Source organism: Lutra lutra, chromosome 6 (genome assembly GCF_902655055.1).
Source record: "Lutra lutra chromosome 6, mLutLut1.2, whole genome shotgun sequence".
NCBI lineage: Eukaryota > Metazoa > Chordata > Mammalia > Carnivora > Mustelidae > Lutra > Lutra lutra.
The window spans coordinates 100,472,726-100,500,394 of NC_062283.1; the positions used below are offsets into that span (position 1 = coordinate 100,472,726).

General features: G+C 35.2%; 1 protein-coding gene across 7 annotated transcripts in view; it reads left to right on the top strand.

The window, feature by feature from the left end:
- Positions 1 to 27,669, top strand: part of SENP6 (SUMO specific peptidase 6) — a 125,744-nt gene that overhangs the window by 82,899 nt on the left and 15,176 nt on the right. For all 7 annotated transcript variants that reach the window (XM_047732377.1, XM_047732380.1, XM_047732378.1 and 4 more), the window contains 8 exons: positions 2,292 to 2,462; positions 9,563 to 9,596; positions 9,993 to 10,187; positions 11,206 to 11,432; positions 12,969 to 13,078; positions 13,232 to 13,348; positions 23,253 to 23,375; positions 24,361 to 24,453. In XM_047732377.1, the coding sequence (XP_047588333.1) occupies positions 2,292 to 2,462; positions 9,563 to 9,596; positions 9,993 to 10,187; positions 11,206 to 11,432; positions 12,969 to 13,078; positions 13,232 to 13,348; positions 23,253 to 23,375; positions 24,361 to 24,453 (1,070 nt within the window). The remainder of the gene's footprint in view (positions 1 to 2,291; positions 2,463 to 9,562; positions 9,597 to 9,992; positions 10,188 to 11,205; positions 11,433 to 12,968; positions 13,079 to 13,231; positions 13,349 to 23,252; positions 23,376 to 24,360; positions 24,454 to 27,669) is intronic.

A 27,669-nucleotide genomic window follows, 5' to 3' on the forward strand; every position in this document is an offset into this window, starting at 1 on the left:
ACACAATTATAAGAACATCTATTAAAATTTTTGAATGTGTAATGAATGACCAAAATATTCATTCCCTAAACTCAACCTCAAAAGAAACTTCTCACTACAGAGAGGGAATATCTAAGACTGTATATGTAAACATTATTGGCATTGGCAAACAAATGCAAACAAAATCTTGTTTATTAATATGGAAATGGCTGAAGAAATTGTGGTCTATCTGTACTGTAGACTGTTATGCAGCCATTGGCTAAGAATAAGAGCTGTATAAATGACTTTTAGGATTTCTACGTGGTATTGGTGGGTAGGAATACCAAGTTACAGAAATATATGCATATTTTCTTATTTTTATAAAAAGAACTTCTTTAAAAAAATACTTGTATGTTAAAAGAAATTACATATGTGTATACATATATCAGGAATTGTTACCAGTATAAAAATATGGAAACATACATTTGGTTGTTAAGATGGAAAACAAATGAAAACAAAGTATCTATAATGATATAATGGTGATAGAAGAATATGAATTACTCTTTTTAATATAATTTGGGGAATGCCTTTTCAAGCATTTTAGCCAAGCAAAAATAGTAAATGAAGAGATGAATATATTTTATTGAATGGAAAGTACAGAACAGTTTGCCAAAACACCAAAACTGAATTTGATAGATGATGAAGTATTGAAAATTAAATTAAAATATGTTTTGTTAACTGTCAGATTGTTGATAATTTTTAAGTATATAATAGTGCTCATTTTGGTTAGTGTTTGGAGAAATGGAAAGTTGAATGTGTAAATTGGTACAGCTATGTTGGAAGGCAATTTGGCAATACTTACATATACCATGATTCAGCTGCAAAAATGCTTGGAGAATAGTGTGTCATGGGGTAAGGTCAGAGAGAACTCACATGTCCAGTCTTACGAGGGTTCAATTAAATAAATAATAGATTTCCATATGATGGAATATGTGGGTGAACAGCTTTCAGACTGACACACTGAAGGATAAGGGATCCTGAATGCTCTTTTAGAGGCTTCTTGGGAGGATATGGGCCACCCACTTCTAGACTCAATCTCTCCCCTTTGGATTCAACTGGACCAGCTCTTAAATTATGTGTTTATTATTGACCTAAATAACATTTCATTTGGAGAAATAATTCTGAAACTAAAGAAAAAAGCTTTTAAACCTCAGTAGGTTTCTATTAATAATTTGGGAAAATATTCATGATTAATCTGTTAATAAGCCTGAAAAAGCAGTTTGCAGTAGTGTGTGTGTGTGTGTGTGTGTGTGTGTGTGTGTGTGTGTTTTGTTTTAATACGTGTTTTATGTCATACATCATAGAAATGTCTCTAGGGGGACAGTGGGAGAATAATGTCTATCTCTATGCAGGAGATTTTTTTTTTTTTCTTGCTTTCTATCAAGACCATGTTTTAGTCTTTGTAATAAATTTTTTATCATAACTTCAGTACCATTAAATTATATACTCAAAATAATTTATTATGATTATTTTGCATGTGGAAGTGACTGGAACATAACAGATCAAGTACTTTAACAAATATATAAACAAATATATAAAGAAGAATCCTTTTGTAAATAACCATTCCCCTAAGTACCTGTTTTCTAAAGAATTGCTGATTTAGGGATGCCTGGATGGCTTAGTCACTTAAGGGGCTGCCTTCTCAGCCCCCCTGCATCAGGCTTCCTGCTCAGCGGGGAGTCTGCTTTTCCCTCTCCCTCTGCCCTTGCTCCCACACCCCCGCTCCGCTTGTGGTCTCTTTTACTCTCACCTGTCTCTCAAATAAATAAATAAGATCTTACCCCAAAAATTTGCTGATTTAATCCAAACATTATAACCCCGCATTACCACTATTACTAGCCAGCTTTTATCTAACATTTTACTGTGCATGAAGAACTGTGCTAAGCTGCTTGTATGCATTACCTCATTTGAATAGATGCTCTTAATATAATAGTTGAGGAAATCAAACCTTAAGGAGTTACTATTGTTTTAAAAGTCAGATAATTAAAAGATGGTATAGCTATGATTTTAACCTAGGCAGTCTGATTCCCAAATTACCATTTCTCAGTGCTGTGCTACTAATGGAATTTCATGTAATGACTAGGTATAAGGTATAGCTGAATGAAATAGGAAGGATTTCTATTACATGAAATCAATAAATATTTATTCCCCTGTTGAAGTAAAACCTTTAATAATTACATTTTTTATGTTGCATCTTCTTTGCATATGTGTACTTAGTTTTGCAGCCTTGTTTTAGTTGCTTAATTAAGTGAAAACGTTTTTTTCTTTTTCAGTTTGGAAATTCTATTGTCAACACACCTCTAAAACGTCGTAAAGTGACGTCTCAAGAAACTTTAGTTGATCCTGTATCTTTAAGCTGCCAAAGTTCCTTTGACAGTGTCATTTTAAACTGTCGAAGTATACGAGTAGGAACACTCTTCCGGCTATTAATAGAGCCTGTAATTGTAAGTACATTCTTAAGCTTTTTACTGTACCAATTATGAGATTCAAAATTCCATAGCTAAGGCTAAATATAACATTTTAAAATTTGTAAATTAAAATGTTTAACTTAATAGGATATTAAAAATTATTTCAAGATTTCAAATTGCTTTCAGAGAATATAGACAAGTATAAACAGCTCCTCACAATAAGTCAATGGGTAAAAACTTATAATGTAATGTTCAAGGTAGTACATACTCATAACAGAAAGATAATTATTCTCACTAAGTTAGAAAACCAGTATGTTACTGTTTTATTCTCATGCCAACTCACTGCATGAAAAGAGTATTTCTTTTTTTTTCTTTTTTTTTTTTTTTTTTAAGATTCTATTTATTTATTTGACACAGAGAGAGACACTGAGAGAGGGAACACAAGTAGGGGGAGAGGGGCAGGGAGAAGCAGGCTTCGTGCTGAGTAGGGAGCCCGACGCCATAGCTTGATCCCAGAACCCTGGGATCATGACCTTAGCCAAAGACAGATGCTTAATGACTGAGCCACCCAGGTGCCCCGAAAAGAGTATTTTAAAGAACAATAATGAGAGAAAGAAGGACCCAAAAGCTTTGGGGGCTGCTGAAAAATGTCTTACAGCATTAAGAGTCTTAGAAGTAGATTATTGGAATACATTGCCACCCGAGAGACATTGTGCTCTTGGACTAGTTTGGTGTCCATGAAGCCCAAAGGACTTGTCATACCTGTTAATTCTGCTGCCACCAGTCTAATTCAAATACATATTTTCTATTTGAAATTTTAATACATTACATTTAAGCAGCATTAACCAGCCTTTTAGTTATTTTTCTTTTTTCCAATGTATTCTACACATTATTGGTAGATTAATCTTCCTGTAGCACTGCACTTAGTTTGTACCTTTTACTTTATAATGACTTAACTTTGTGTCCCCAGATACCTGGTTTCATCTATTCTTTCAAACCTGGTCCCCTAGTATTATTTCTTTTTCTTTTTCTTTTCCTTTTTTTTTTTTTTTAAGATTTTTTTTTTTTTTTTTAATTTATTTGACAGACAGAGATCACAAGTAGGCAGAGAGGCAGGCAGAGAGAGAGGAGGGGAAGCAGGCTCCTGGCTGAGCAGAGAGCCTGATGCAGGACTGCAATCATGACCTGAGCCAAAGGCAGAGGCTTTAACCCACTGACCCACCCAGGTGCCCCCCAGTATTATTTCTTATATGTAAAGCAGAGTCTTTAAGAACATATATTGTATTACATATGGAAAGTTATAAGGTAGTTTTATTATTTAAATTATGGTAAGTAGTAGTTATTTATTTTCTAGGAGTCATAATTTCGGGATACAATATGATCGAAAGGAAGAAAAAGACCTATAAGTTAGTATAGGAGAAAATGAACTATGGACCTGATTTCTTACTTAGAGCAAAGCTGTATGGGAAACCTGATTTCTTTCTTTTTTTTTCTTTTTTTTTTAGTCATTAAGTCCAGCTTCTCAGCATTAAAAAAAGTACTCCAGAGATTTAAAGCAAATTACATATAGACTACACCATCCAGTACCCAGTACTGTTGTAACATACACCAAGCTTGTCAGGGATTTATGAAATTTATGTTTTGTTACAAGTCTTCATATTATAGATTATCTTTCCTGGTTTCTGTCCATCAACAAAAATATCATTCTAAGTCAAAATACCTCAAAAATTCTCAGGGATACCTGTACGTTTTATGGCTCTCCCCACATTAACACTGTTATTCAGAACTTTTCAATATCATAAAGTTTTGCTGGTAATTGAGACATTTAGTTGAAAGTTGCATTTTTGGTCTTAAGGCTACCTAACAAGAACTGCATTGGGGCGCCTGGCTGCCTCAGTTTGTAGAACATGTGACACTTGATCTAGGATTTAAGGTCTTCTCTCCACGCATCTTAGAGATCACTTTTTTTTTTTTTAAAGATTTTATTTATTTATTTGACAGAGAGAGATCACAAGTAGGCAGAGAGGCAGGCAGAGAGAGAGAGAGAGGAGGAAGCAGGCTCCCCACTGAGCAGAGAGCCCGATGCGGGGCTCGATCCCAGGACCCCGAGATCATGACCCGAGCCGAAGGCAGAGGCTTTAACCCACTGAGCCACCCAGGCGCCCCTTAGAGATCACTTTAAAAAAAAAAAAAAAAACACATTAAAATTGGAGTGAAACGTTTTTTACATGAAAGTTGCATGTTAGCTTATATATGATCTAGTGAAGGAAACTAACTTCATGAATTTACTTTAAGAAATAAAAGACAAGGGACGCCTGGGTGGCTAAATGGGTTAAAGCCTCTGCCTTTGGCTCCAGTCGTGATCCCAGGGTCCTGGGATCAAGCCACACATCAGGCTCTCTGCTCTTCGGGGAGCCTGCTTCCCCCTCTCTCTCTGCCTACCTCTCTGCCTACTTGTGAACTCTATCTTTGTCAAATAAATAAATAAAATCTTTTTTTAATAAAATCTTAGAAGACAAACTTTTTTTTTAATTTTAAAAAATAAAGGCAGTATATATAATATAAAATGTGTTCATATAGGGTTTTTATTTTTTAAATGCTAGGTGAAATATCTCAGCCAATAAGTAGTTGTGTATGTGTAATATTGTAATCTGTGGTATTAAATTTCTTTGTACCATGGAATTCAGAGAACATTCATTGATGAAGTATAATTAATTTGTAATTTCTTCAGATAACATATTAAAAATAAAGATGATTTGGGGCACCTGGGTAGCTAGCCACTTAAGCATCAATTCTTCATTTTGGCCCAGGTCATGATCTCAGGGTCATGGGATTGAGCCCTGCATCAAGCTCCAAGCTGGGCATGGAACCTGCTTTGAATTCTCTACCACCCGCCCCACACCTCTCTTCACTCTCTTTCTCTAAAAAAAAATTTTTTTAAGTAAAAGATGAGGGACACCTGGGTGGCTCAGTTGTTAAGCATCTGCCTTTGGCTCAGGTCATGATCCCAGAGTCTTGGGATCTATACCTGCATTGGGCTCCCTGCTCAGCGGGAAGCCCTGCTTCTCCCTCTCTCACTCCCTCTGCTTGTGTTCCCTTCTTGTTGTGTTTCCATCTATAAAATAAATAAAATCTTTAAAAAATTTAAAGATGATTTGACATTTTCTTCTTGAATATAACTTCCCTAGGTTTTATAATGAAATGATTTACCTGCCATGTCGTTATTCTCAGATTTTAAATGTTTTATTGTTTTATGTACTTTATTAAATCTCATTTATTATTGGGTAATTTAATTATTTTAAATTCATTCATTGGAAGAATTGGTACTGTCTAGAAGTGCCAATTTTAAATCTTTTTATTGTATTTTTATTCTTTTTTTTTTTAAGATTTATTTGAGAGGGACAGAGCGCATAAGCGGGGGAGGAGGAGGAACAGAGGGAGAGGGAGAAGCAGAGTCCCCAGTGAGCAGGGAGCCCAATGCCAGGCTCGATTCCAGGACTCTGGGATCATGATATGAGTCAAAGGCAAGCATTTAACTAAGTCACCCAGGTGCCCCTGTTATGCTATGTTATATTGTTTTATTCTTAAGTAAGCTCTCTATACACATTGTGGGCTGTACTTAGGACCCTGAGGTCAAGAGTCACATACTCTACCAAGTGGGCCAGCGAATTTTATTTAAAAAGTAGTGCCTTTAAATGTAAATACTTTCGTTTTACAGGGAAATTGCTTACATTATTAGGAATACCCTATATACTCAAATATAATTTAATTCCTCATTTTTCCAGTGAGAAAATTGAGAAGATCTAAAATGAAGGTTTCAGCTTGGTGTCTACTTGGAATTTAGTTACACACAAATTTTTACATGACAGATACTTAGACATGCTTCTTTTTCTTTTTATATCTCATATGCCAGTGTTATTTAAATGCTTCCATTTTAGTATTTATGTCATCCTTATTGCTACTTTTTGAGTCATCTGACATAATTTTTAAAGCATATAACTTCAGCTTCTATGTATGTTGGAATGTTCCCAAGCTGCAAGTAAGGTGTCCCCATTTAACATATTATCTTCAGGTTTTAGAAGGTATGTTTTGTGACATGCTAGACTTTGCAGTTGTAATAATTACTAAATTTATTTTATATTTCTTTGCTTCCTTTTTCTACATTGTGAAAATTTTTAAACAGAAGAGTTGAAATAATGCTCCTAAAACTCCCAGCTAGATTCTGCCATTAGCATTTTACTAAATTTGCTTTTCATGTATCTATTAATCTTTCAATATATCAATCCAACTTATTTTTTTTTTAAAGATTTTATTTATTTGACAGAGAGATCACAAGTAGGCAGAGAGGCAGGCAGAGAGAGGGGGAAGCGGGGTCTCTACTGAACAGAGAGCCCGATGTGGGGCTCGATCCCAGGACCCTAAGACCATGACCTGGGCTGAAGGCAGAGGCTTAACCCACTGAGCCACCCAGGCGCCCCCCAACTTACTTATTTTTAAGTAGGCTCTACACCCAGTGTTGATCTTGAACTCACAACCATGAGGTCCAAGAGTTGCATGCTCTACCGAATGAGCCACGCCAATTATGTCCAAAGTCTAGAGTGTTCAATTAATTAATTAATTAATTAATTTTTAAATTTCAATGAACATATAGTGCAATATTAGTTTCTGGAGTAGAGTTCAGTGATTCATCACTTACATAAAACACCCAGTGCTCATCACAAGCCCCCTTTAATACCTATCTCCTATCTAGCCCATCTCCCACCCACCTCCCTCCATCAATACTCAGTTTGTTCTCTATTGTTAAGAGTCTTTTGTGGTTTGTTTCCTGGTTGGTTCAGTCAGCTAAGCGTCTGCCTTCTGTTGGGGTTGCGGGGTTGTGATCCTGGGGTCTTTGGATCAGTCCCCATGTTGGGTTCCCTGTTCAGCGGGGAGTCTGTTTTTCCATCTCCCTCCTCCTCTTCCTCCCCTCATGATAGCTCTCTCTCAGATAAATAAAATCTTAAAAAAAAAAAAAAAAAGTCTCCTGTGGTTTGGGGGCACCTGGCTGGCTCAATTGATTAAGCATCCGATTTCAGATTTCATCTCAGGTCATGATTTCAGGGTTGTGGGTGTGGAGCCTGCTTAAGATTCTTAAGATTCTTTCTCTTTCCTTCTGCCTCTATTAGCCCTCTCATTCTCGCTCTTTAAAAAAAAAAAAGTTTCTTTATGGTTTGTTTCCCTGTCCTTTTTTTTCTTTTCCCCCTTCCCATATCTTTATCTGTTTTCTTCTTTAATTCCACGGGAGTGAGTCATAGGGTTATTTATCTTTCTCTGACTTACTTCACATAGCATAATACACTCTAGCTCTATCCACGTCATTGCAGATGGCCTCCAATTTATTTTTAAATGCATTTTGAAATTCTTGTCTATGTTTTCATTCTCTTAACACAACACCCACAGTGAGTATTAATTCAGGATGTAGTGGGCTTAATATGTCTTCTGGATGTTAAAAATCTAGTTAGAAAATCATCTTTTAGGGCCACCTGGGTGGCTCATTCGGTTAAGCGGCTGCCTTCGGCTCAGGTCATGATCCCAGCATTCTGGGATCGAGCCCCACATCCCCCACATCAGGCTCCCTGCTCAACGAGGAACCTGCTTCCCCCTCTCCTCCAGCTAATGCTCTCTATCACTATCTCTGTCTCTCACTCTTAAATAGATAAAATATTTAAAAATCACCTTTTAGACTACCAATAATAACTGATTGAGGCAAGATATCCAGTGGATTCTAAAGCCATTAGCAGAAAGGTTATTAGGGAACAGGATATTCACAAGCTTTCAAGTATCTCTCCACAGATTACTATTCAATTACTAAGAGAAAAGTATATTTTAACAGCGGAAAGACCTGGCACATTGTCTTTGCCAAGTGATTAAGTTTGTTAACAGTAATGGGACAGCCTGACATCATATTCCTTCCAGTATGATGTAGTAGGAGGTACAAAACATCACCTGTATGCTGTATTAGGTGGAAATGTGTGGCCTGAATTTTACAATGAGGCAACACAAGTTCAAGATGTTGTATATTTTGCAGAACCTAGCCTGGATTCTTCAAAGGTCATGTTATGAAGAACAGAAGGCTTATTTCTGGTCCTGACAGGGGTAGACAAAAGAGACAAATGTAACCTTGACAGAATCATGGATTGGAGAAGTTAAAACACAATAAAAGGGGTGCTTGGTTGGTTCAGTCAGTTAAGCATCTGAATTTGGCTCAGGCCATGATCCCAGGGTCTGGGGATTGAGCCCCATGTTGGGCTCCCTGCTCAGTGGCCTGCTTCTCCCTCTCCTGCTCCTACTGCTTGTGCTCTGTCAGTTAAATAAATAAAATCTTTTTTTTTTTTAAGATTTTATTTATTTATTTGACAGAGAGAGAGAGATCACAAGTAGACGCAGAGGCAGGCAGAGAGAGAGAGAGAGAGAGGGAAGCAGGCTCCCCGCCGAGCAGAGAGCCCGATGCGGGACTTGATCCCAGGACCCCGAGATCATGACCTGAGCCAAAAGGCAGCGGCTTAACCCACTGAGCCACCCAGGCGCCCTAAATAAATAAAATCTTAAAGTAAAATAAAACACAATAAAGAACAATTTTGAATAAATGGGAAAGTTTGAATAAGAAGTGTATATTGGATAGAGTTAATCTTGGTTTTCTTAGGTGTGGTAATGCTGTGTTGGTTGTGTAGGAGAATGTCATTCTTGGAAGATAGATGCTGAAGGATTTGGGGTTGGAATATCATGATGCCCTCTGCTTTAACAAAGGGAGGTGTGTATGTACATAGAGTAATGGGGAGTAGGTGTGGCAAAGTTTTAATAGTGAATCTAGGTAAGGAGTATTCAGGATTTTGTTGTGATATTCAGTCAATATCTCTTTGAAGTTCTAAGAAATAAACCCGTAATGTAAGAAATGTTCTAAGTGCTTGAATAAAAAGGTGAAACTTGCCTTTCTGAAAGATAATTTGGCATGGGGGTGATATCTCATATTTAAGTACATGGTAGAGGTGGTTTCATTTTTTTGCCCTCTGTAGCCTCTCAAATAATGTGTCATTTAGGGTATTTGTAGCAAAATCTTCGTAAGTCTGTGATTGGTACTAATTTATCTTATTTTTTAGTTTTGTTTAGATTTTATCAAGATACAGCTAGAAGGTAAGTTGTTTTATGTCTTTTTACTCACTAAAGCTTTCTTTATAATAAAACACTTTGCAGGAATAAAATATTAAATGATATAGAGTTCATGAAGATGATTAGTTATTACATATTTCTTAACAAAGGGCATGTATTTTAATAGTGTAATTTTATTTTGTAACATCATAAAACCTGTGTTTAATTTTATAAGTATACTTCTTTAGAATCCTCTTCATTTGGAAAACATGTAGAAGCTTCTTTAAGATAGTTCTAAAGATTTTTCATTTCTCACGACACTTAATATTTTTAGAGCGTAGCAAATACGTGGTTAACTTTAAACTTGTATTTCCTTACAGTTTCCTCCGTTCATGATTTTAAGAATTGATTCCTTTTCCAATTCCATTTATTTTCCCCCAGAACCAGAAAAAGATCCTGTAGGGATTACTTTAAATACCTCTGATCTAACTAAATGTGAATGGTGTAATGTCCGAAAATTACCAGTCGTGTTTCTTCAGACAATACCAGCAGTTTATCAAAAGCTGAGCATGCAACTGCAAATGAATATGGAGGATAAAGTTTGGAATGATTCTAAGGGAACAAATAAATTAACAAGTAAGTTTTGTAGAACACCTTATAATAATACAGTGCATTGTATAGCACAGTGTGAGTGTGCTTTAATAGATGCCTTAGATGTGTATTATCTACAGTCCTTACAGTGATCTTGTAAGAATAATTATGTATCTATATTTATATACATATATATTATATAATATAATTACCATTTTATAAATGAGGGGAAAAGCCCATAGAAAGTGGAATTTCTAAAGGTGAAACCCAGGTTTACCCATTTAGAAGGTTTTCAAAATGGGTTAAAACTCAAAAAAGGTTTGCATTCCTTATTTTAACACTGTAATCTGAGTAAAATGAAAATTTTTAATGTACTGGTAGGAGTACTAAGTGTAAATCAACCATATAATTCTAAAATCCTTGAAACATCTTGAATAGGAAGTTTGCTGGCTCCTATAATAAGTCTTCATCCTCTGCAATAATAGATGGAGTTCTCCAAATTGCTTCCCTTCGCTTCTGATGTTTATGACATAGCATGACTAATTGTAAAGTAAATACTTTCAGCAGTAATTGCTGCTTTAGCTTAATGATGAATAAATGGTAGCTGCAAGATTCGGTACATTAGTGAACAATAGTGGGGGGGGGGTTGTTGTTTTTTTTGTTTGTTTGTTTTTTCCAGTTAATTTCTCTAGAGCTATTAATAAACCTGGCAGTTTCTTATTTGTGTTTGACAAAAATGTTAATTGAAATATACTTAAAACTGTATATGGATCCTATTAGATGAAATGTATTAGTTACATCCATGAATAGATTTGTTCTTAAATTTGCTGCTAGGGTAATATGTTCTGGTTCCTTTTTCTTAATAACTTTTAGGTGACATTGTTAGGTGACACTGTCACTGGTTTTTATTCCAGTATTTGTTACATATCCAAACAGTAATTTGAACATTTACACCAGATTTCTGGTGATACCCTTGGAAACAAGTAGTTGTTACTCTTTTTCTAATATTTATTTGCCCATTTTTTTTTCTTTTAGACTTAAAGTTATATTGATTTCTTTTCAGATTTGGAAGAACAGTACATAATCTTAATTTTTCAAAATGGCCTTGATCCTCAGGCAAATATGGTATTTGAAAGTATCATTACTGACATTGGCATAAAGAATAATGTGTCCAATTTTTTTGCGAAAATTCCCTTTGAAGAAGCCAATAGCAGACTTGTTGCCTGTACAAGAACCTATGAAGAGAGCATCAAAGGAAGTTGTGTGCAAAAAGAAAACAAAATTAAAAATGTAATTATGTTTTTTAGTTTTTTAAATAATGGGTAACTTTAAAGTGAAATATGTTTCATTATCATACTGCTCATTTTGGAGTTAGATCTTTTTGATTCCATTTCAGAATCATTTGCTTTTATATGTGATTTGTAAACTATGTGTCAAAACATTAATGGCGGGTAGATGACTTATGACACAAACAGTACTTGGTATAAGTTTCAGAAACAGCGTTAGTTCCTTTCCATACTGTATTCTTACCTTTTAATCTTTTCTTTCTCTCTCATCCTTTTTTCTCCACCCCGCGCCCCCACTCTGAACATACATGTTCATATACTGCTACATTCAAATTGATTGTTACTCTTAAATTTGGTAGTGGTTCCCAGTGATGCCATTGACTTCAATACAGATAAAGGAATTTTGGTCCTTGATGTACATTTATACGTAACATGTGCATACATGGTTGGGAATTTGGGAAACAAAGAATACATGCCATTTGATTGTGACTATCAACATATCTATCCATTTCTAGAATAACTAATCATATAGTGTGTAACTCTGAAGTCAAAAACTGTGTACTCTTATAAGACATAGTACAACGTTGGGGCGCCTGGGTGGCTCAGTGGGTAAAGCCGCTGCCTTCGGCTCAGGTCATGATCTCAGGGTCCTGGGATCGAGCCCCGCATTGGGCTCTCTGCTCAGCAGGGAGCCTGCTTCCTCCTCTCTCTCTGCCTGCCTCTCTGCCTGCTTGTGATCTCTCTCTGTCAAATAAATAAATAAAATCTTAAAAAAAAAAAAAAAGACATAGTACAACATTAAATAACACAAATTTGTCCCCTAACCCAGCAACTGAATTTTACTGTCTTAATTTATTTAGAAGTACTTAAAATCTTTCATCCTGCCTAAAAATTGGAAATAGGTCTATCCAAGACACAGTCTTGGTGAAGCTGAGCAAGGTCTCACCAGAGAAGAGCTATTCACACAGTTAGTGGGTTGACGAAAAGAACAGAAGAAAGGGGAACCATTCCTCTTATTTTGCAGAACTTGCCTCACGAGGTTATTGATAAGGTAGAAAAGAGCAACTGAAGCCATAACACAGCTATGATAGAATAAAATTTCAACGCAAGTCTCTTTCTTAAGGACTTCTTCATTCTGGGGAGCTAAAGCTCATTGGACTATGTTCCCTGAGCCTCTGCTCTCATACCCCATGGATTGCCTAATCATTGAACTTAGGAAGGGCTCCACTCCCAGAATCAGAAACCACTATATCTGTTCTTTGGATTTACAGATATAATTTCATAAGGATGATAGAGATCATAGACAAGATACCAGTAAACCATTGTTACAATAATTGGAAGACTATCACTGTTATAGAAAGTACACACACAAAGAATGTGGGCCCTAGTTTTGCCTGTTTCTTATTTTTAATTGTTAAAAATCATATATACTTTTTAAATTCACATTTAAATTTTTTAAAATTGTATTCTTGCCTTGTGCTTGCTTTTTTATTGAAAAATTTCCCAATTGATTTTGTAAACTGATAATTTCCTTTACCAGGTGTCCCTTGAATCTAAAATACAACTTAAAAACAAGCAGGAATTCCAGTTTTTTGATGATGATGAAGAAACTGGAGAGAATCATACCATCTTCATGGGCCCTGTAGAAAAGTGAGAGTATTGATTTACGTTTGCGATGCTCTTAAATTTGTTTTCTTTTTTATTACATTTCAATTACATACATACACACACACATACATATTTGCTCATTTGCTTGTGTTTTTTGTGTTTTTTTTTTAATTTGTTTGTTTTATTTTGTTACAGGTTGATAGTATATCCACCACCTCCAGCTAAGGGAGGTATCTCTGTTACTAATGAGGACCTGCACTGTCTAAGTGAAGGAGAATTTTTAAATGATGTTATTATAGACTTTTATTTGAAGTAAGTTAATTTTCTACCTTCTTTAAGCATATCTTTTAACATTCTGTAGTGTATATCTTTGTTTTCTAGAATCAGAACTGTTTGGGTTTTGAATTCTATCACTGCAACTTACTGTGTATGTTTGGGAAATTATTTAATGTCTCTACCTATGTTTTCTCATAAAAAAAGTGAGAAGAGTAGTAACATCTAAAAGGGTATGAGAATTAAATAATACATGTCAAGCGTTAAGAAAATACTTGGCCCATGCTGCATGTTCATAAATGTTGGCTTATTGTTATTGTTATACTATTTTAGGCCTTTAAAAAATTGTTACTACTCTAGGTAATAAACTATTGAGCAAGCACAGAAGCATGATTTTACTTGATATTTAGTGCCAGCTATGTACCACATACTGTGTTAGAAATTTATGGTCTTATAGGGAACACAAATACAGGATTAAACATTGACAGAATTATTAACATGGTATAGACGCAGCAGCAAAACAGTGCTTCGTTCTCTTTGGGGGTTGAAAATAGAAGGGACCAAGATTCTTTCCTGGAAGAGCTTACATCATGACCCAGTATACACATGCATATACATGTATGTGCAGTGTGTTTATACATGTATAAATTTGTATGTGTTTACTGGTTTGTGATATAAAAGGAGTGTGTATATGAAACAAAACAGAATTATTAGTGTATCCAGCACTTGCCAGTATTTTCTAGTTTATTCAAATGTATTTCATAAAACTTTTTTTGAAGAACTGGTTGTTGAAAGCTGCTGAATTGACTTTATAACCTACTAATGGTTGCAGCCAGCCATTTGGGCAAAAGAGTACATTATTACAAAGGGTAAAAGGTTTTGATCAGAGATGTGGTATCATAATTGAGCTTTCCTTAAGATCATTTTGACAAGAATTATTGTTGATGTCTAGATGAGGGATGATTTAAGGAAATTTAATTAAGATGACACAAGAATCCTGATTAAGGGGCACTGGGTGGCTCAGCTGGTTCCAGCTCTTGATTTCAGCACAAGTCTTAATCTCAGAGCCATAAGTTCAAGCCCCACTTTGGACTCCATGCTGAGCATGGAACCTACTTAAAAAAAAAAAAAAGTCTCATTAAGGCATTTTAATTAGAGTGAAAAGGAAATAAATATTTTTTTTAGAGGTAGAGTTGTTTAGCAACTGACTGAATGGATACCAAGAAGGAGAGGAATGGTTGGTAGGTAACTCCTAGCTTTCTGACTAGTGAGACCTGCGAAATGATTTTTTCACTGAGTGTGAAGCAATGAACAAAAACAGAACAGGTTTGTTGGAGGAAGGGATGAGTTTGCTTTTAGATGTTTGTGATACAACAAAAGGGACAGTGCCAATAAACAGCTGAGTATATGGTTCTGGAGGTCATTTGAGTTCTGGCCTGGAGACATATAGAATTAGGAGGCTTTATTTTGCAGGTGGTAGTTTAATTATGAGAATGGGTAAAATTGCTTAGGTAGAAATAAAGAATGAGAAAAAGAGCTATAAAGGACAGAATCTGGAGAGTTAGGGAAGAAAGAGATTCTCATGAATAAATTCTGAAGGATTTGAGAGGTAAGAAGAGAAATCCATAGTTGGTTATGTCATGAAATTGAAGGGAGTTGAAAGCTTTAAAGGAGGATACATTAAGTGGGTTCTGTACAGCAGAGGTTAGGGCAGATAAAGGCTCAGAATAACTTTAAGGTCCCAGTGACCCTGAGCTAATACCAGTCAAATGTAGACCTGGACTTCTACTCTAGTCCTGGGGGATAATGAGATACTCTTTTCTCTCTCTGTCCAGCAGAGATGGTATCAGTGGAGGCCTAGTGGGGAGACTCCCATCCTTACTTGTAACACAGAGCCCCTCTGTCTCTCATAATAGTGGCCTAGTAGAGAACCTGAACTTCCATCCCCACCTGGCAGTAATGAGGTGGAGCCCACTATACCCACTAGAAGGTGGTGGTACCAGGGAAGCCTCCTAAAGCATGAAAATTAAATAACATCTAGAGTCCTGTAACATAATACTCAAAATGCCCATCTTTCAATCTAAAATTACTTCTCTCACCAACGAGCAGATCTCAAATGGAATGAGGAAACATAATATAAATAGTCAACACCAAGACAGTACAGATATTAGAATTATTAGAATTAGAATTATGACAGATTTTAAAGCATCCATTATTAAAATTCAGAGAAAAATTGTGAACATATGTGAAACTTACTTAAAATTGATATAAAGAAGAAAAAATGGAAATTTTAGAACTAAAACTATAGTAACAAATAAAAGCTTCTATAAGCGCAACAGAAAAATGGAGAGGACAGAGAATCAGTGATCTAGAAGATAGAACATATCACTAACTGCATCTTATTTATATATGTATTTGAGGTGGGGAGGGACAGGGAGAGAGGGAGAGGAATAAAGAGAATCTCAAGCGGACTCCCCGCTGAGCACAGAGCCCAAAGTGGAGCTCCATGTCATGACCTGGAGATAATGCCCCGAGCCAAAATCAAAAGTAAGATGCTCAACTGACTGATCCACCCAGGTGCCCCTAATTACATTAAATTTAAATGCACTATTTAATAAAAAAAATAAAAATAAAAAGAATAAATGCACTATTTATGTCAGTTAGAAGACCAGGATCAGGGGTGCCTGGGTGGCTCAGTCGTTAAGTGTCTGCCTTTGGCTCAAGTCATGGGATTGAGTCCTACATTGGGCATCCTGCTCGGTGGGGAACCTATGCCTCCCACTCCTCCTCTCCCTGTTTGTGTTCCCTCTCTCTATCAAATAAATAAATAAAATCTTAAAAAAAAAAAAAAAAAAAGAAAGAAGACCAAGATCAGCAGAGTAGTGGACTAATTAAACACCATAGCCCAATTATGTCCTGTCTACAAAAACGTAATTTCAAAGATAATAATATATATATAAGTTGAAAATAAAAGTCTGATAAAAGATACGAAGCAGATTTTAAAGCAAGAGTTAACTATATTGTTATCAGAAAATAAACATAAAAACAACAATTACTGGGGCTAGAGAGCTACCAAGAAGACTTAGCAATCCTGAATGGGTATATACCGTACAACATAGCTACAAAATAGGTAGAGCTACAAAAATGAACCAGTCTAAAAAGAGAAACAGACAAATCCACAAATACAGCTGGAGACTTCAGTTCCCCTCTCAACAATTAATAGAACAACCACACAAAATCAGCAAGGTCAACATCATCAACCAACAGGATATACTTCACTTTGGGGGTAATACTATATTCTATTTATGTTAATTATATCCCATTTTTTTCAAAAGATTTTATTTATTCATTTGACAGACAGAGATCACAAGTAGGCAGAGAGGCAGGCAGAGAGAGAGAGGAAGCAGGCTCTCCACAGAACAGAGAGCCCGATGCAGGGCTCCATCCCAGGACCCTGGGATCATGACCTAAGCCGAAGGCAGAGGCTTTAACCCACTGAGCCACCCAGGTGCCCCGATTATATACCATTTTCAAAGGTATTATTTTTCCTTTTGAAGATTTGATAGTAATGGAATATGTTTCAGTAAATTATAAAATGTATCATTGATTTGCTAGCAAGAGAAACTGCCATAGGGGCGCCTGAGTGGCTCAGTCATAAGCATCTGCCTTCAGATGATCCCAGGGTTCTGGGATCCAGCCCCGCGTCAGACTCCCTGCTCAGCCTGCTTCTCCCTCTCTAACTTCTCCTGCTTATTCCCTCTCTCGCTCTCTGTGTCAAATAAATAAAATCTTTTTTTTTTTTTTTAAAGAGAAACTGCCATAGATTTTAAATGTTTAACTTTGCAGATGTTAGACTCTTCTGAAACCTAACAAACACATACAAGAAAGAGTTAAAAAAAAATGAGTTCAAAGTTCTTCATAGCTAAGACAAAAAATGTTATCTCCTACCTATGGCCAACAAGTGTATGAAAAAATTTTCGTTATTATTCATCAGGGAAATAAAAGTCAAACCCACAAAGAGTTTGGAGATATATATATATAAAATATATATCCCCATTTGGATAGCTACTATCCAAAAGAAGTAAGAAAAGAAAGTAAGTGTTGCTAAAAAAGAAAAAAGAAGGAAAGAAAATAAGTGTTCTGAGAAAGTGGGCAAAATGGATTCTTTGTGCACTGTTGATGGGAATGTAAAATTGTTTAGTTATTAAGGGAAAAAGTATAGTGGCTCCTCAAAAATTAGAAGTAGAACTACCCGTGATCCAGCAGTCCTACTTCTAGGTATATATACACTAGAATTGAAAGTATGGTCTCGAAGAAATAATTGCACACACATGTTCATAGTAGCCAAGAGGTGGAAGCCACTCACATGCCCATTGATGGATGAATGGATAACAAAATGTGGTATATAAATACAGTGGAATATTAATCAGTTTTAATAAGGAAGGAAATCTGTCACATGCCTCAGTATGAATGAATCTGGAAGACATTATGTAAAGTGAAATAAGCCAGTCACAAAAACATGATCCCACTTATATTAGGTGTCTGTAATTGTCGTATTCATAGAAAAAGAAAAATGGTGGTCATCAAAAGCTGAGGGATGGGAGAAAAAGGAATTGTTTAATGAGTATGGAGTTTCTGTTTTGCAAGATGGAGTTCTGGAAATCTGTTTCACAACCATGTGAATATACTTAACACTATTGAACTCTACACATAAAAATGGTTAAGAGTGGCAGATGCCTAACTGGCTCAGCTGGTGGAGCATGCAACTCTTGATCTTGGGGTTATGAGTTTGAGCCCCACATTGGGTGTAGAAATTATTTTAAAATTTTTTAAAAAAATGTTTAAGATTGGGAGTGCCTGGCTAGTGCAGTCAGTGAAGCATGAGTCTTGCCCTCGGGGTTGTGGTTCGAGCCCCACTTTGGGTGTAGAGATTTAAAAATAAAATCTTTTTAAAAAATAGCTAAGATTGTAAATTTGATGTTACGCATTTTTATCATAATTTTTAAAGAAGATTATCTCTTAATTCTAATGTATACTTTCTTAAGAAACCAAACATAAAGTCTTGAGTGTGCAGAACAGTACTACTGTTGTTGGATGAAGTGTTCTGTGAATGTCAGTTTAGTCAAGTTATTTGGCTGTTTGGCTCATCTTTGTCCTTACTGATTTTATGCCTGCTTGTTCTATCAGTTGTTGATAGTTATGTGTACTTGAGAAGGTTGTATAGAACAAGTATAACAAATATATATGAAAATTTATATATGAATTTATATATGAAAATTTATAAAACATATATATAAACAAAAAATATACATATATAAAGCACGCACACACACACACATACTTGGATCTCGAAGTATAATGGTTTGTCTGCTTTTCCTTTCAAATTCATTTTGCCTTATATATTTTGGATATTCTTACAAGTTTATGTTTCTTGGAGAATCAACCCTTTGTCATTTGTAATGTTCCTCTATATCCTTGATAATGTCTTTGTTCTTAAGCCTCCTTTGTTCACAATGAATGTAGTTACTGCAGTTTTCTGTTGGTTTTTGTTTGCATAGTATGTATTTTTCATCCTTTTACTTTTAACTTATTTAATTTTTGATATTTAAAATAGTTTTTGGTTCTGAAAGCATATAGTTGGATCTGAAAAATAAGTTGAATACCTGTATTTTGTTTACATTGTAGCTTATTATATTTCATACTTATATCTTTACTTTGTACACTGTGATAGAGATTTTATAGTATTTGTGTATACTCTTGAAAGTCTTTACATTTTCGGGAGGCCCCTTGATACTATAGTAGCACTTTAATTAAAACTACATTAAAGTTACATTATCTAAAAGTTCTGCTTTTCTGCAAATCAGTATTCCAAATGAAAAAGGAAACCTAACAAAATCCATGGTTTTTAAAAAATATATATGCTTATAAGGTACCTGGATGGCTCAGTTGGTTGAGCATCAGCTCTTGATTTCTTTTTTTTTTTTTTTTTTTTTTTTTTCCTTGAGGGAAGCAGGCACCCTGCTGAGCAGAGAGCCCGATGCGGGACTCGATCCCAGGACCCTGAGATCACGACCCGAGCCGAAGGCAGCGGCTTAATCCACTGAGCCACCCAGGTGCCCCATCAGCTCTTGATTTCTGCTCTGGTTGTGATCTCAGGGTCCTGAGATTGAGCCCCACATCAGACACCCCACTCAGCAGAGAATCTGCTTGGGAATTCTCTCTCTCTCTTTCTTCCCCCTACCTCCACTTGCAGTTTAGTGCTTTAGTGCTTTTTCTTGCTCTAAAATAAATCTTAAAAAAAAAAATCTGTTTATATTATAAATATATTTATATTATGTTTATATGTCTCATGACATGCTTAGAAGTTAATTTAAAAAGAGACTTTCTTCTTAAACTTAACTATATTAAAATAACTAATTCAACTGTTACTAGAACTGCATGTTATTTTCTAACTCTTCAAGTAGGAAACAAACTTTTTCACTGTGACTTTCTTAAATACAATATTGTATTAGTTCAAGGTGTATAATGGTATAATGGTTCAACGGTTCTATACATTACTCAGTGCTCATCAAGATGAAGGTACTCTTAATCCCTATTATCTAGTTCATCTATCTGCCCACCTACTTCTCTGGCAACCACCAGTTCTTAATATTTAATAGTAGAGGAGGGGGGTTGTCTCTTTTTCTCAAGGTTTGTTTTGTTTCTTAAATACCACTCATTAATGAAATCATATGATATTTGTCTTTCTCTGACTTCCATTACTTAGTATGTACCCTCTAGGTCCATCCATGTTGTTACAGATGGCAAGATCTCATTCTTTTTGATGGCTGAGGAGCAATCCGTTTGTGTGTGTGTGTGTCTGTACACCACATTTTTATCCATTCACATATGACTAAACATTTGGATTGTTTCCCTGTCTTTGCTATTGTAGATAATGCTATGATGAACATAGGGGTGCATATGTCTTTTCAATTGTTGTTTTCATTTTCTTTGGATAAATACCCAGCAGTGAAATTACTGGATCATAGAGTATTCTGGGTTTTTTTTTTTTTTTTAAGATTTTATTTATTTTATTTGACAGATAGAGATCACAAGTAGGCAGAGAGGCAGGCAGAGAGAGAGAGAAGAGGAAGCAGGCTCCCTGCCGAGCAGAGAGCCCGATGCGGGGCTCGATCCCAGGACCCTGGGATCATGACCTGAGCCGAAGGCAGAGGCTTTAACCCACTGAGCCACCCAGGCGCCCCGAGTATTCTGTTTTTAAGTTTTGAGGACCTCCTACTGTTTTTCCACAGTGTCTGTATCAGCGTGCATTCTCACCAACAGTGCATGAAGGTTCCTTTTTCCTCCACATTTTTACCGGTACTTGTTGTTTCTTGTGTTTTTTTATTTTATCATTCTGACAGGTATTAAGTGATACCTTTTTGTGGTTTTGATATGCATTTTCCCAATGATTAATGATGTTGAGCATCTTTTCATGTGTTTGTTGACCATATGTATGTCCTTGGGAAAATGTCTCTTCATGTCTTCTGCCCACTAATTGATTTGGTTGGGGTTTTTTTTTCTATTTCTTTTTCATATTGAGTTGTATTAGTTCCTTATATATTTTGGGTATTAACTGCTTATTGGATATATCATTTGCAGATATGGTATCTTCTCCCATTTACTACGTTGCTTTTTTGTTTTGTTGATGGTTTTCTTCACTGTGTAAAACCTTTTTATTTTGGTGTAGTCCCAGTAGTTTAATTTTGCTTTTGTTTCTCTTGCCTGTAGAGTCATATCTAGAAAAATGTTTCTGCACTGATGTCAGAGAAATTACTGCTTTATGTTTTCTTCTAGAATTTTTGTGGTTTCAGGTCCCACATTTAGATCTTTAATCTGTTTTGAGTTTATTTTTGTGTGTGTGGTATAAGAAAGTGGTCCATCCAGTTGTCCTAACATCATTTGTTGAAAAGACTCTTTTCCCCATTGTATATTCTTGCTTCCTTTATTGTAGATTAATTGACCATATATGTGTGGGTTTATTTCTGAACTCTCTATTCTGTTCCATTGATGTATGTGTTCATTTTTGTGCCAGTGCTATACTGTTTTGATTACTACCACTTTGTAGTATTTCTCGAATTTGAGATTGTATTACTCCAGCTTTGTTCTTCTTTTCTCAAGATTGCTATTCTGGGTCTTTTGTAGTTCCATACAAATTTTAGTATTATTCTAATTAAGTAAAAAATGTTGGTATTTTGATAAGGATTGTATTAAACCTGTAGATTGCTTTGGGTAGTATAGACATTCTAACACTATTGGTTTCCCAATCGATGAGTGTGGAATATCTTTCCATTTGTTTGCATCATCTTCAGTTTCTTTCATCAGTGTTAACAGCTTTCAGAGTATGTGTCTTTCATTCCTTTGGTTAAAGATATTCCTAGGTATTTTATTAATTTTTCTTTCTCTTACATAATTATTAGTGTATGAGCAACAGTTTTCTATAGATTAAATTCATTCCTATGATTTTACAGGATTCATTTATCAGTTCTACTAGATTTTTGGTAGAGTCTTTTTTTTTTTCTTTTTTAGGGATGGAGGGAGAAGGGTGCAGAGGGAGGGAGAGAATCTTAGGCAGGCTTCATGCCCAGTGCAGAGCCCGACGTGGGCTCAGTCTTGACCTGAGCCAAAATCAAGAGTTGGACAGTTAACCAACTGAACCACTGAGGTGCCTCTTTATGGTGGGGTCTTTAGAATTTTCTGTATATAGTATCATGTCATCTTCAAATAGTGGAAGTTTTATTTCTTCCTTACTAATGTGGCTGCTTTTTAATTTTTTTTCTTATCTGATTGCTGTGGGTAGGACTTCTAGTACTATATTAAATAAAAGTTTTGGGAGTGAACTTCCTCGTTCTGTTCCTGATCTTAGAGGAAAAGTTCTGTTTTCATCATTGAATAGGATGTTAACTGGGTTTTTCACATATGGCCTTTATTATGTTGAAGTATATTCCCTCTAAACTTACTTTGTTGAGAGTTTTTATCATGAATGGATAATATACTTTATCCTGTGCTTTTTTTGCGTCTATTGACATGATCATCTGGTTTTTATCCTTTCCCTTGTTGATGTGATGTATCATGTTGGTAGATTTGTGAATATTAAACTACCCTTGCATCCCAGGAATAAATTCAGATTGATCATTGTCAGTGATTTTTTTAAACGTATCATTGGGTTTGGTTTGCAGACATTTTGTTGAGGACTTTTGCATCTATGTTCCATAAGAGATATTGGCCTGTAGTTCTCTTTCTCTCTCTCAATCTCTCTCTCTCTCTCTCTCTCTCTCTCTCTCTCTTTTTTTTTTTTTGGTAGTGTTTTTTTATCTGGTTTTGGTAACAGGGTAATGGTGGCCTTGTGGAATAAATTTGAAAGCTTTACCTTCTCTTTTATTTTTTGGAATAGTTTGAGTACAACAGTTACTAACTTTTCTTTAAAGTTTTAGAAGACTACACCAGTGAAACCATCTAGTCCTAGATGTTTGTTGGGAACTTTTCGATTACAGTTTTGTTCTTGGTAATCAGTCTAATTTTCTTTTCTTTCTTGCTTCAGTTTTAGAGGGTTATATATTTCTAGGAGTTACCCATTTCTTCTAGGTTGTCCAATTTGTTGACATAATTTTTCATAATTTTCTCCTACTATTCTCTATTTCTTTGGTCGTTGTTATTTCGCCTTCATTTTTTATTTTATTTATTGGAGTCTTCAAGATCAGATCTTGCAAATCATAGTTTTATTCTCAAGCATTTCATTTGTTGAAAATAATCAGTAGTTAGCATTGCCTTGAGTATGTAGTAAATTTTGCTAATAAAATCTCAGTTTTAAGAAAGGTTGATGTTGACTTAACAGATATTTGATTACTGACTGTTTTTAGTATAAACAGCTAAATTCATTATATTTGGTTTTTTTATAAAATAGATATTTGGTGCTTGAAAAACTGAAGAAAGAAGAAGCTGACCGAATTCATATATTCAGTTCTTTTTTCTATAAACGCCTTAATCAGAGAGAAAGAAGAAATCTTCACGAAACAACTAATCTATCGTAAGTCGAGCTCTGAAAATATTTAACAGATGTAGTAACTCACTCAAGTTTAAGTTAATGAAAAAAGCACTTGTATTAAGGCAACATTTTTTAATTCTATTGCCAATTAGCAAAATTAATAAAATTCATAATATTCTAAAACTTCAAGAATACCTGGAATTCATAAAGGTTTTTTGTCCAATATCTAAATCAGTAATTCCCAGATATGCCTGATAATTTAAAAATTTAAAAAAAAAATTACTTGGATACTTACTAAGTACAGATTGCTCTGTTTTACCGTAGATGTTCCATTCCTAATACTTAAGAGAGGTACCTATGAATCTGTACTTTTGATAACTTCTTTGGATAATACTGCTCCAGCAAGTTAAGGAAATACTGTTCCGTGTATTAGCCTTCAATTAGTTTGTTTATAATTCCTGTCCTTATAGTGATTGCATCCAGCCCTAATTTGCACTGATACTTGGTTAAAAGATGTATACAGGATGCCGTAAGGGCTATCAGTTGTCTTAAATTGATGGCTATTGTGGATAATATAAATAATATTTTCTACTGTTTCAATGATTCCTAATTTTACATCTTAGAGTTGATGATAGTGATTGGTTTGACTATTGGTTCATAGTCTATTTTATTTCATCTTATGTAATGCTCATTTTTCGTGCTCTCTTTTCCTCAGTCATTATAGGCCATGGTCTAATACATTTCTCAATATAGTTGTTAATATGTAGTAATAAAAATAGTAGCACTGGTTCACCTAGTAAGTAGTAGCAGGAATTAAATAATTCCTTCTTGCAGATTCAGTGATGGGCAGTTTCACACATTCCTAGCTCCATCTGAGATGTTCTTTTTTCTTTCCCTGACTTGTTAAATCATCTTATACACTGTTTTATTTGTTAACATCTTAGTCTGCATAATCTATAAATGGCTGCATATAAGCTGAAGCACTAGAAACATTTCAGGAAGTGATAGTTTATCTCTTGTCTTATAGAATACAGCAAAAGCGACATGGGAGAGTAAAAACATGGACCCGGCATGTAGATATTTTTGAGAAGGATTTTATTTTTGTACCCCTTAATGAAGCGTGAGTAATAATTTTCTTTATGTAAATGTGAAGGCTATTTTTAGAAAATGTGTTATGAGTTGAAGAATTCATTTTTAAACTTCTTTCTGAAATTTGTGTATGTAGCTATAATTTATGCTGCAATTTTTATGAAATTACTGCAGTTTGTTAGTGAATCATGTAAGATGTTGAATTTTATAAATACTAGCAAGAAATCTTTCTAATTTTGTTTTACTCATCAATGTAGAATAATGTCGTTTTTAAAAAGTGGTCTATCAAACATCCTAGAGAACAGATTTCTTTAGGCAGAATGATGACTAGGTCACATGGATTTTGAATCTTTGAAAACACTTTGGCTCTTAACCAAAAGAGAAAAAGATGGCTAAATGTATGTCATGTACTCAAATTGAAAACCATGCTGACTACTTTGAACTATTTTCTAAGTAAATGGGGTGCTTAAATATTTTGTCTTCCCACAGTGACTAGAGAGACAATGATGTGTAGGATAGTAGTAGCATACAATTTAGACTTGAGAGATTTTATATTTCATTTTTCTGTTTTCCTATGCCTTCTGGCCAAAAACTCCCAGGAATACACCTTGGGTTTATTACTTGCATCAAGGGAGAAAACACACCGTGGGCAACCATGAATCCTCTCAGTAAAAGTGTGTTTGAAAGCACCTGACCTTTGGTTTGGTCAGTGGGGGAAGATGTAAGGAAGCAGTTGTTTGGGTAAAGAAGTAGCATTTACCCATTTAGCAAAAAGAAGGGAATATTTGTCTTTTTGTTGTTGTTGCATTGTGACCTTGTTTGTCTCTACTTAGAAAAACTGAGAAATGTCCTTTCTTTGTCTCAATTTATCACAGTTGCAGAGTAAGTTTGTCTGGGGTTGGTATTCTATAAGATTGTTTATGTCTAATAAGCCTATTTGTGCCAGACTAGCTTCTGAATGTGCTCTTTTTTTTCCTTCTTACTGTGAAAAACAGAGTCACTCAAGAGTATAATCAAATTCTGTTTATTTAAAAATCAGGTTAATCATAAGACCTGTGCTCTCTAATGAGCCCAGCCAAAGATAGGTAGGCTAGGTCAAAACACTGGTTATAGCTATAAAGCCCAACTTATTCAGAGCTATATATTTAAGTCAAACATAGTGTCATAATTTAAAATCAAGTTTAAAACTAATTCTTAATTTCTTCATTTCTTAATTTCATTTCTCAAAAATAAGGTGTCTTGACAGTAATTTGTCATAAAGAGTAACATATGAGCTGCCTGCTTAGGTGAAAGGGAAGATAAACAAAGAGAGCTCTTTTTCAGAAATGAATTATAAAAATTTAAGGCACATACTCTAGCAATAGAGGCACATTCCTCTTAGTGCATCTGTGGTGGATTGAGGCTATGATAAATGCTTCTAGTTATCTTGGTGAAAGAAAGAGAATGAACAAAGATACAGAGTCAGTAAAGGATTCTGCAAAAGACCAGTGCCCTTAGTAGATGGGAAAAAAGCCTCCAAATTCTGAGGGCTCATTTTGCTTTGTTTTCTTTTTGAAGAGCTAAAGCCACAAATAGTTCTGTTTACTAATCATTTTAGATAGGTTGCTGTGTTTTTGCTGTTTTACTTTTCATTCTCTTGGTAGTGGTAATTTCTTAGACTTTAAAGTTTATAAGGTGTTTGTTAAAAATTGATAAGGCAAAAATGTCAGCATTTAGAGCCGATCAATCTTAAGTGAAATTACTTGTTTTAGCCTCTTCCCCCACTGGTGGTTTAAAGTCAATGTGTAGCTGCTCTTAAAAGTGATCACGTGGGGCGCCTGGATGGCTCAGTCATTAAGCGTCTGCCTTTGGCTCAGGGCATGATCCCGGGTCCTAGGATGGAATCTTGCTGAGCAGGAAGCCTACTTCAGCTCCCCCATGCCTGCGTACCCTTTCTCGCTGTTTCTCTCTGTCAAATAAATTTAAAATCTTTTTTTCATAAAAGCAAAATCCTGTCACTTAGTGGTTGAAAATAACCTCAGATGTAGCTGATTTAAGTTTCTCCTTTCAGCTAGGTAAAGAAAGAATTTTTCTTAGTTGTTAGGGATATAACAGAAAATTTATGCCTTATACATACTGGTCATAGCTAAGAAATATTAAAAACTGTGGTAGAACTTGTGTTGTACCTTCAGGTTGAGAACTATATTATACCATATTAATCAATTTTTTAAACATATGTTTTCACATTTAACTTTTCTGACATTGAGCTGTGAAATACAGTTAGCCAAACTTGGAATAAAGTGAGAAAGATGGTATATGGCTCTTTCTACTACCCTAGTCTGACCTAAGTCCATAGGACAGTGAGGGTTTATAAAGAACAGGAGTGAAGCATTCCTCCATCTGGCCTTTAATGTACTGAGGACGAAGCCAGGCTCTGTCACCCTTGTATTCATGCTATCTGATGAAGAGATAATTAGTTTTCTTCATATTACTTTGGAGGAATTTAACATTTTATAAAAGTGAAAATATAGAATAACTTGTTCATGTTAAGATAATATGTTTTTTCACTCCTCAAACATCTGTTGAATACCCTGTTATATGATAAACAGTGTACTCAGCCAGTAAGTTCTCTGACATCTGTAGCCTATTCATTGTATCTTAGCATATAGCACTGTCTAGGAAATAGTAAGCCCCTAATAAAATGCCTCATTAGATTAATGAATATTGGGGCACCTGGGTGGCTCAGTTGTTAAGTGTCTGCCTTTGGCTCAGGTCATGATCCCAGTGTCTTAGGATCAAGCCCCATATCGGGCTCCCTGCTCAGTGGGAAGCCTGCTTCTCCCTCTCCAGCTCCCCTGTGCTTGTGTCCCCTCTCTCACTGTCATAAATAAATAAAATCTTAAAAAAAAAAAAATTAAATGAGTATTAGCCAATGTTAGCTGTACAGCTTTTTACTAATGGCTTCTAACCTATTGTTAGAAACCATGATACCTGAATTTAGCTAAATCAGGAGCACACACCTGATAGCTGGGACTCTACTAATTCTGAGGTTTTATAATAATGCTTAAAAAATAGGTACATTATTTCATTTTAATTATATAATCTCAATAAGGTTTTTTTTTGTTTTTTGTTGTTTGGGGTTTTTTTGGAGAAAATGGAAATCTTTATTTTTAAACACTAGTACATTTTCAGGCTGTTTTAAAAAGGAAAAATCATATTAGTTGAAAACTATGCATCAAAGCTTATTTATTTAAACTCTAATTTTACA